The 10,512-nt window shown below is 41.0% G+C and overlaps 1 protein-coding gene across 1 annotated transcript; it reads right to left on the reverse strand.

Annotated features, from left to right (window-relative positions):
- Window positions 1–5,253: 5,253 nt before the first annotated feature.
- trappc3 (trafficking protein particle complex subunit 3) lies at window positions 5,254–10,097 on the reverse strand. The gene is made up of 5 exons (XM_029443110.1): window positions 9,924–10,097; window positions 8,755–8,852; window positions 7,442–7,541; window positions 5,948–6,130; window positions 5,254–5,789 (listed from the first exon to the last, which is right to left on the reverse strand). Exons 1-5 carry the CDS (start codon window positions 9,963–9,965, stop codon window positions 5,670–5,672), a joined length of 543 nt encoding a protein of 180 aa, XP_029298970.1. The 5' UTR covers window positions 9,966–10,097; the 3' UTR covers window positions 5,254–5,669.
- Window positions 10,098–10,512: the final 415 nt, after the last annotated feature.

The raw sequence follows: 10,512 nt of genomic DNA on the forward strand, positions 1-10,512 counted from the left end.
CTAAGCACCACTGAGCCCAAGCTGGTCCGTCTAATTGGAAAAAGGTTTGTGCGTTATGAGGCCCACAGAGAGCGCTTTCAGCACCTCTGCATTGAATGAGTAACGAAATCACACAGGGAGGCACATAGGTGAAGCAGATGCACACATGTACACGTGTCCAGAGAAAACCTCTACAATATGTACGCACGCACACAAACATCACAAAATTCAACGAAGAACTTTTGGCGCAGTGCTCGCATTACTGAATGACATGAGCGAGGAAATGGGAAAGGCCAAACTACACATGTTTGGCACGAACATTGCCATTTGAGAATACACTCTCATTATGCATCCCAAATATATGTATGCATGTGTTGTATATGAAGTTCAATATATACACGCAGGGTTACGTGTCCTCTTGCACTCTCTCAGACTCAAACACAATACAAAGTGAAGTACAACTCATTTCCTGTATTGACGACATCCTCTCTTGAGCTAATGGACTCATTAAAAACCCACATTGTTTTTGCATTAATTATACTGCAGTTAAATCTTTGTTGAAACCGTGCACTTAGTAAAATCATACACCTGAAAGCACAGGACTTTTACGACAGGCTGCACATTCGACAGAGAAAATCACTCCTGCTGTACTAGCTGTGTGAGCACTATATCTTTCACAAGCAGTGAAGAGGCATGCTCTGTGCATATCGGGCTGTCGGAAGAATACGACCCAATACATAAATCTCTCATCACCCGGAGGCCTTTGTATCACTGCCCAGCAGGTTAAGAAGAGGTTTTTAACTTGGCAACAATAGAAAGACTTTGAAGGCTTTACAGTTGGGCAGACACGCCAGCACAGACTCCAGCAAAATTGCGATGGAGGAACACTACACCTGATAATAATACCAAGAGTGACAATGTGAACACTTGCCTGGCCTTGTCATTAAGAATTGAGGAAATGATTATGAAGTATGCCTTCAGCAGATGAGTTACAAAGACACAAAAGCACGAAATGTAACCAACCTTTAACATCAGTAATGAACTCGACAACGTCCTGAAGCCTGAATGTGTTTAAATGACATTGCTACGGGTTGAAATATTAGCTTTAATGGAAACACACAACATTAGCATTTCATTTGTAAACAAAGATTGTATAACAATTACACAACAGTTGAATGGAAATATAGCTAATAATGCCTTTTCCAGTGTGACAGCTGGAGGTGTTTTATATGGAAAGTCATACTCATAGTAGCCTGCATAATGGGACATCCAGACCCCTTACAATCACATTGACTGGTGTGAGAGGTGCTTTAAGTGGGCGGATAACAAATGACTTGCTGAAGACATGAATGCTTCGGGCTGGTGTCTAGATTTATGTTTGTGATAATAGCTCGGATAACATGCTTTAAAAGTTAATAGATGACCTGCTTGGAAGACATGTGTCATCAGAAGTAGTTCGCTCTAATCAATGTATGGTGTGTATTTTGTCACTCCAAAATGTTAATGCGATACACACACACACACACACACACACACGGTCGGTTCATGCTTGGCAGTGGTGAGCGGTGATATCCCGTCCAGTGCAGCTGGTGTGCAGCCTCTAGGCAGCCCTGTGCTCTGGGAGGGAAGCCTGGTTTGATTTTAGTCCAGGGCAAACCAGGACTTTCACATTCCTGCTTTTCAATTGGAATTAACGTATTTGTTAGTGCCTGGGAGACGGATATAAATATATGCTTACATATGTGCATTTGGAGCAAAAGGCCCTGGAATAATGAAGTCGAAGGTGAGGTGCCGTTTTCCCTCAGGGCTAGCCAGTTTAATATTACATGACACTTTTTTCTTTCTTTCTCTCCCCTACTCATTCTCCTTGCTCCATCTTTAAATGAGGCCTTTCCAAGCTGGAAAGTTCTGCCGCTGTTACATAAACTCCAGCTTGAGCGGCTGCGGGGTCAGGGAAAAGGGAAGAAATGAGGGAGGAAAAAAAAAAACAAGACAAAAGCTGAGAGTATTGTGGGAAAATGAGGCTCAAAGAAAATGAGGATCTGGAACGGGTAAAAACCTGTATCATCAGGAAGGTCTAAAAACTCCTCTTCATCAGATCCCGGAGAAAAGAGGAAGAACAAAAGAGCAGGAGGAAATTGGAAGCAGAGCGAAGGCAGCTTAGCAGCTCCCATCCAAAAAGCCTGGAAGAAAGAGAAGGAGGGAAAAACTAAAAACAAGGCATTAAATGGCTCGGCGGCGTCCAGGGCTCCGGATGAAACGCTTGTGACGGCAGCCTGGTCACTCCTGAGACAGAAGAGAGACCCAGCTCTGGACCAATTCAAACCTGACATGTCTTCCTGCTGAGAAGATGTGTGTTTTCTCTTGTTAACACCAATCCCTTGTGACACTGGCGATCCAGGATTTTATTGAACAGGTTAACTGGATCTGATCCACGCTTTTGTTTTCGAGCTTGGAGAGGTGTGTTTCACTAGTTTTGTTTCTCAACCCTTCCTGCCAACACTCCTGATCCAAACACAACTTCAGGAGGCCCTAAACACTGCTCACTTCCCGTTGCTTGTGCTGTCCATGCAAAACGCTCGAGCAATGCATGAGTTATTAGATTTATCGGAAGTGCTCACGGTGTGTCTGCAAGTGGTTGATGATTCATATTCCAAATGGCTAACAGATGCTGTAGCAGATTTCAGCGGGTACAAGATGTGAGTGGATAGCATATCAAGTCATAATTACCCCCTCAAAACCACTTCCATGTTTATTTACTGAAGTGTTTAAGCACATAAATCCCCAAAAAGAACATCCCCTCACACTGCTAAAATCTCACTTTCACTAAAAAACACACCAGGATGTGTTTTAGCGGACAAGTGTAGAGCCTGCGAGTTATGTAACAACAACTCTCGTGTTCATGTGAACTCAGGTGCGCCGAAGAGACACGCTCATTAAATGAACCTCTCCTCGCCGCTTCACTGCATTATTTAGTCTGTCAGGGATGTTTTTTACCATGAACACACTTGTTTGCTGACTCACTGCATTCTCCTCTTAAAGTGTGTTGTCCATCCTGCTGTCATCTCCGCTCTTTTCACTGACCTGACACAAAACACACTCTGGAAACCTACGGAAAACCCCGGGGGAGTGCATGTCCAGTCGGCCCTTACCTCACCTGAGAGACGGCATGTTTCCCTTCAGACTATCACACATCCTTTATTTGATTTAGAGACTGCTGGGTTTCCTTGAGCACATCAGCAAAACATCAATAATAAGAAAATGGGAAATGAGAAAGAAAATAAGGTGGGAAAACTAACGGAAACAGTATATGGAAATGGATGAAGTGGAGGTAGAAGAAAGGGATGCGCTATTCAATAAGCGCAGGTCAATATCAGGCTGTGCGCTGGGCTTTACTGTCACAGCGTGCCTTTCAACATTTGTTTCCTATAAAGGCCACATGGAAACGTTTAGCCGACTTAAAGCAGATCGGCGCACGTTGTCTCGGGCCCGTAACATTTGCTACTTGTTTTTCAGGTCTGTCTAAATAAAGTTTTCTGAAATATGTAGGCAATATTAATAATAACATAAACTAAATAAAATAGAAACGACGGATGTGCAGATGGGAGGGACCAAACTAAACTGTGTCCAAGACTTAAGTGATGGGAAATGTCTTTCTGTGAGCGAGAGAAACGAAAGGAGGGGGGCACAATATATAAAAATAGCATATTTGAAGCAATTCCTTAATTCCTTAAGTCTTAACAATAACTTTTTTTCTGTCACAACATCTGCAGCAACGGGAAAGGAAATCACAGATGGACAGGTTATGAGGAGTGAAGTCATAACATAGTTTGTAGTCTTCATACTTGTTTAACGGGTATCAACACAGAACTCTCACTAGACATAGTGTAGACCTTTAACTGGTGGGAGACACACACACACACACACACACACACACACACACACACACACAAAAAGGCATATTTGCCTGTTAGCATAAGGTCCTTTTAGTGTGTATTAACACCTATTTGTGAGTATGGTGGTTGTAATAAATTCATCATACACTTTGGCCTCCGTGTGTTCGTCGAGTCAAATTCCTGCGAGCATATGGCAGAGTGATACAGGTTTTCACAAGTACACAAACCCAGCTGTCCGTCCATCCCCAGGTACACGGCTCTAATTCTGCCAAGTCATTTACATTGAGCTTCTGCACAAGAACTATTTCCTGCCCGCTTTCCATCCAACATCCACATCACAGGCCTACAGGGTGCATAGATATGTGCATGTAATGTGTTGAGAGCCTGCCTAATGGCTCACTGGGCTTATTGCAAGCCGACTGCCGTCAGGGTGCTTCCACTTTCCACTCTTTATCCTTTTAAATGAGCACTACTCAGACAGGAGTGGGCAGATGCTTAAGATAGTAAATAACAGTATGAAATCCCATCCTAATACATCTTCCGTGGCATTATAAGGTACAAAGACTGCATGTTGTCATGGTTTGTCTAGCCAAAAGAAAGCAAGAGTCCATCCATATATTGGCATCGGCCACTACTGCAAATTGTCTGCTCTTCCCATATTCATAATCGAAGAACCTTATATTTATGTTTTCTGGCAGCTTTAGCCTTTATTTCCACAAATAAGGGGATCTTTTTTTCTCCTGCAGTGCCCACTTAAGCAGTATACTGAGAACGACGCTGCCTACAGCCGAGGAACGTTATGCACACAGCAACCTCTGGTGGCGTTTTGGAGAATTTTATCAAGTGTGTGAATGCTAAAATTGTAAAAGCAGAAATGAGTTCATGTAATAGCATCTGTAAAATAGGATGTGTGGAGCCTGGAGGTTTTCAGCAGCTAATAGCTGACAGATTTCTCCAAAAGGAAATCCTTATCTGACAATCTCATCCTCAAAGTGCTTTCAGCAGACAGGCGAGTTTGGTACTAATGTTATTGTTCTGTTACACAATGAAACAAGAAAAAGACAAATAATAAAAGAAACATGGCTAATGTTCTTGTGGTATCCGGGCCAGATTTCTGCTTCTAAAGCAAGACCAGGGATGATTGGTGTGTGTGTGTGCGTGTGTGAATGGGCGCCTGTGTTTTCAGTTATTGACGAGGTGTGCAGAGCGTCTAAATGAGAAGTTCTGTTACATTACTTCAGGGTGATGTAAAGCTATTCACAGGTGTGATAAGCAGAACCAAGCACTGGTGACACACATGCACACACACACAACCACACGCACACAGTGTGTGTGTGTGAAGTCTGTGCGCTCTCACAAACACACGAGAACAACATCATATTAAATATGTAGTTTTTATTTGACATATCCATCTACATAAATTAATTAACATGCCATATAATTGGCAGCAATATAGTGTGATTTCTTAAAAAATAAGAAGAAAATAAACAACACAGACGTTACGATGTAAGGCTTTCCACACTTGCACCAAAGGAAACAGTCTATACATATGAAAAGACATTATTCTTTAAAGAAACAGGACAGATATTTTAACATTAAATGAAGAAAGAAAGTGACTTTTCATGAGGGATGGTCAGAGGCATTCTCAAAAGCAACAACTATCATTTAGGAAAAGAGATATACCGCTCCTCTTGATGCTTTGAGTTCAGTTCATTCATCCTCTGATGGTGGTCCTTACTCTGTCCTCCCGAAATGAGACACAAGAAGCTGCGGGAAGGATCTTTCTTGCTTCCTTCACTCGTCTCCTGCTGGGAGATTTTCTTCGATCCTCTTGATAAACTTCATGCGGATTTCTGTCACATTGTCCCCTCTCAGAGTGTCCTGAGCAAACTTTACATCCACGGCCATCTGGACCTAAATCAGATAAATAACCGGTTACATTTTTGCAAAAAGAGAAAGCAGGAAATCTCCATATTTGAGATGCTATTTCTCGGTGAAAAATTACTTATACGATTAATCGATTATCAATATAGTTTGTTTAAAAACATGTATAGAGAGTATGTGGGTTTTACCATCTCTAAGGCTCCTCTGAGGACGCCACACAGCAGGTTGGAGTAGACCAGCATGCTGTGGTTATCCGGCAGCTCCACAAAGTCTACCAGCGGGTTGTTCTCAAGGATGAGGGAGAATTCATCTCCTGCCGGGCTCCAGTTGGACACACTGGGGGTGGTTCCCAGATACATCTTAAATGCAACCTAACCACAACACGGTGAGGAATGGATAAAAAAAAAGATAAAAGAAAAGCAGGATTACACACACACACACACACACACACACACACACACACACACACACACACACACACACACACACACACACACACACACACACACACACACACACACACACACACACACACACACACACACACACACACACACACACACGATCTACCATAGCCTTGAATCTCAGTTAGCACTCAGTTAGTCTGTCCAAAATAGGCACTTACTTTATAAACTCACTTTTGACAGTTAGTTAAACCCCTTCACCAAATACTGGTTGTCCGATCATACCTTAGCAGCCATATATTTTTCATACCTTTGGATTTTCTCAGCAGGTTAAAACATTGTGCATTGAAAAGATTATATTAGTTAATAGCACTACAACTTAAGTGGCGTGATAAAGTCTTGCCTTCGGAAGAAAACATTCATAATCTAGAAAATGTGTTTTTAAACAGACCTCCATATACATTTCACTGACGAATGACTGAGGTGGTTCCAGAGTTTAGCTAGAGGTCACATGATATCCTCAGGCAAAGGCTATCACTGCACGTTCCAAACCGCCGTCCCTCAGTGGTCCTCCATTTACAGACATGACCCTCCTCTACATGACCAAGAGCCAGTTCCCTGAGCTAGTGTGGGGTTACATCTGTGGGGAAGAAAACTCCCCTAGCAGGCAGCAGTAACACCTTCAAAACAGCTGGAGCGCTGAAAACACAGCCAGGCCTCAGAGAAGCCTTCATGGTTTGCCCGCATCTTTCTGCTCGTCAGTCATAAAGCGAGTCTGACTTTTGCCCAGCGGGACATGGATACGTTACAAATCACAGGTCGGGATGAATACAGAGAGAAAGATTGAAGTACAACAGTAATATGATCAGCCAAGTGATTCAGTAAAGACTACAGACTCCTTTCAACATTAATATTTCCTATAGTGCATCACCTTTCTGAAGGATGAGATTACTTTTCATTCCACATGTAAGTAAATCCTCGCATTCTGAATATCTAGGTTACTATCGTGCAAAGCAGAGAGGAATGCGATCTTGGCCTGAAGTTCCGAAGAATTCAGACTGGGACTTTAAAGTTTTTATGATCTGCTCAGTCACAATATGTTTCCCCCCCCCCCGACCCCTCCCAACATCCTTCCCTTCTTTACCTCATCAACTGTTAGTTTCATCACTCTCTCTAATCTTTATTTTTTCCTGTAGTCCCTCCTTCCCCTTCTCCCTCCCTCCGTCTTTGGGACAAGTCCACGGTCACGCTCTGATTGGCCAGGAAGAGACCAATTACCTTAGCGATGACATCGGCAGTTTCTCGGAAATCCTGACACCTGCCGATGCTGGAGCGCGCCAGGAAGTCCTCGATCAGACGCACGCCGATGTTATAACCCCTAAGACAAAGGGAGAAAGACGGAGAGATAAGCCAGAGGTATGAAGTCGTTAGTCCGTCTTCATAGTATAGAAGACAGTTCCAAAAGCTCTAAAACATTTTTGGGCAATACACTTGATAAGAAGGCCATGTCAACTTATCCTAATTACAGAATCGAGAGCCAACTGATGCATCCCGATCCTAACATGGACTGCCTCTGACCAGCTGGCAGAGCGGGCTCTCTGCCTTCTAAGGCCAGATAAGACAAGCCTCATCATGACTTAGCTTGAAGAGAGCTTAGGGTTGACACACAAACCAAAAGAGAAAAGTACATCCAGTCCAAAGTCCTGTCAGCGTGACAGGATGTTTTACATTGTTGACTTATAAACCCATCGATGTTTCTTAATCTTATTTTGTGAGAGAGCAGCGTTGCCTTCCAGATTTTCTTTCCTAAAAACACATATCAGTGTTCTCTTCCTCAAACGTCCGTTAACTTCTAAAAACGATTACAAGATCAGAGGGAGATGTCTGACACAGAAGTGCGAAAACCAAAACCTGATTATGTCATCTCTCTGTTTTACTTTGCGTCTATGATAAATGTGTTTATGAATAGAGGGCAGGAGAGTGTGTCAGAGCGATGTGAATGTGCGAGTAAAAAGGGAGACATACAAGAGGCCAGAAAACCGCTTTTCCAGAGTTGGTTAACAAGCAAACAATAAACTTTAACATGTTCAAACAACTCAGTTTATGTACTCGGAAAGCAAAGTTATATCTTGTGAAGCTTTGCTGTTACATAATGTACCAATAACACATTCCACCACTTAGTTATTAAACTGAACACATATAACTGCTGAAAGACTATCCGAAAGCTAGTTTTACTTGCTTTATTTGCTTTACTTGTATATGACAGTTGAGTGTGAACATAAAACATATAAACTCTGGAACATATTACCGACTGAAATTAAATTAATTACAGATATATACTCTTTTATAACAAAAGGTTACTTGTTGGCTAAAAGCAAACCACAGCTGTACACATTTATAGCTAAGTGTACTGTAAATTATTAGGCTGTACTGTACTTGTGTTTGTGTATTTCCATATCTGTAGTGTATTTTGATTTTATGATGCTGAAACTTGCATATTTTAAAGTGTCATGCTCTGTATTGGAACTATGTTGAATTGTGATGTCAAATAAAATAAATTCAAATTAATGACAGTCGATGGGGATACTTACATCTTGTCCAGTTGTTTATTGACTTCCTCGTCATTCTCGTAGTCTTTACAGAGCTGGGTGACCAGGGCCCCGTAAGTCAGAGTGAACAGCTCAGAGTTCTACAACAGAGGAAATATGATCATGTTATTTGTGCTGCTAGAATTAAATAAGTAATGCTGGAATAGGGGCCTCAAAAATGTAAGTGTGGCAAACTAGTATGTGGTGTAATAAATAGGGTAAATTACTTTTTTTTTTTTTTAAAGGAGTTTTCCTCCTTGTTAATGTGGAAAACTTAGGTTATTTTATAGCATAACACCACCAAGTATATGTTGAACAATCAGGAAGCATCCTGGTAAAAATGATATAAAACATGCTACCAAGTCCACACTCTTTAAAGTAGTACAGGCAATTAATGTGTGTCTCTTAGGTTTGAAAACACCCTGAAATTTGACATAGGACAAGGAAAAAATATAATTCCTCCAATGTGGAGAGAGGCGTGCAAATATATACAGAGCAAATATCTGCACCAGGAAGTCAAGCAATGGACAGCGCCTGGTGCTGAAAAGAAGTGTAATAGCAGTAATACAAAATAATGTTTTTTAATAAATAATAAAAACACTTTACATACACTTTATAATTAATACACATAATGTATAATTATGTGTTGTATTCACACCGGTCAAGAGTAGTCATCACTGCAGCTGTACAACTCCAATGTCATCCCTTTTGACAGTCCAAATAAAAACTGAGTTGACTGAGCTGAACAGGCTATTACAAATATATATATATATATATATATATATATATATATATATATATATATATATATATATACATATATACAAATATATATATATATATTTGTATATATATATATATATTTGGTGTAACCATATAGTAAGTAAACGGGCTGGAAGTGAACCATGTACAGCTAACTTTACGGAGGCTAACTATTTAGCTTCTGTGCTACAACGAACTAACGTTACACTTCATGTCAGTAATATTCAACATTGAATTAAATACTTATTCAACTGGTTCAAAAGCTTTTCGTGTATGTAGTCACAACTGTCAAACAAAGATACATGACTGACAAGTAATCTTGTGTTGTGTTAGCTACTAGGCTACAGTTATCATTATGCTAGCTAGGTTAGCTAAACTTGGCTGATGTTTAATCTGCGTGTGTCGCCTACCATCTTCTTGCTGTCTGTTGTTCGGTTGGATTGCCTGGACATTGTGGACAGTATTACAGACGTACACAGTTTGCGACTCGATATTAATCCTTTATTTATTTGATTCTGGTTTAGCAGTTGTTTCCGTAATCACCAGCGTCGTCGCACACTTCCACTAACGTCAAGCAAGATAGATTCATCCATCAACTTCCGGTTATACTTTAGACTAAACCATTTATTGAGAAAATCATGCGTATTAAAAAGCACGGATATAAAAGGAAACAACGTATTTTAGAATAACTAAATTCAGTAATTATCATGTCCTTGCATATAGATGTACAGTTACCTTTTCTTACCACCCTTTATCACGTTACACACTTTATTTTGAAGACAAAATAAACTAATTTCCGGTATTGCTTCGGTAGCTTTACTAGCTTGGTCTCCAGTCAGCTGTCTAACATTTCCTCGGCTATTTTCCTCTTTACAGGTTGTTTTATCGCCATCTAGCGTCCTGGAGGGGAACAGAGGCCCACTACTTCTCAAAGACTTCTTATGACTGACCACATGATGGCAGTATACGTAATATATTGACTGTAAGATAAACCAAACG

Source organism: Cottoperca gobio, chromosome 11, assembly GCF_900634415.1.
Source record: "Cottoperca gobio chromosome 11, fCotGob3.1, whole genome shotgun sequence".
Taxonomy (NCBI): Eukaryota; Metazoa; Chordata; class Actinopteri; order Perciformes; family Bovichtidae; genus Cottoperca; species Cottoperca gobio.

Coding starts and splice junctions, on each gene's coding strand:
- trappc3 (XM_029443110.1), bottom strand. CDS start 9,965: ATGTCCAGGCAATCCAACCGAACAACAGACAGCAAGAAGATG. Junction 8,853..9,923: donor CAACAGACAGCAAGAAGATG/GTAGGCGACACA, acceptor CCTCTGTTGTAG/AACTCTGAGCTGTTCACTCT. Junction 6,131..7,441: donor CTGCCGATGTCATCGCTAAG/GTAATTGGTCTC, acceptor TGTTGTGGTTAG/GTTGCATTTAAGATGTATCT.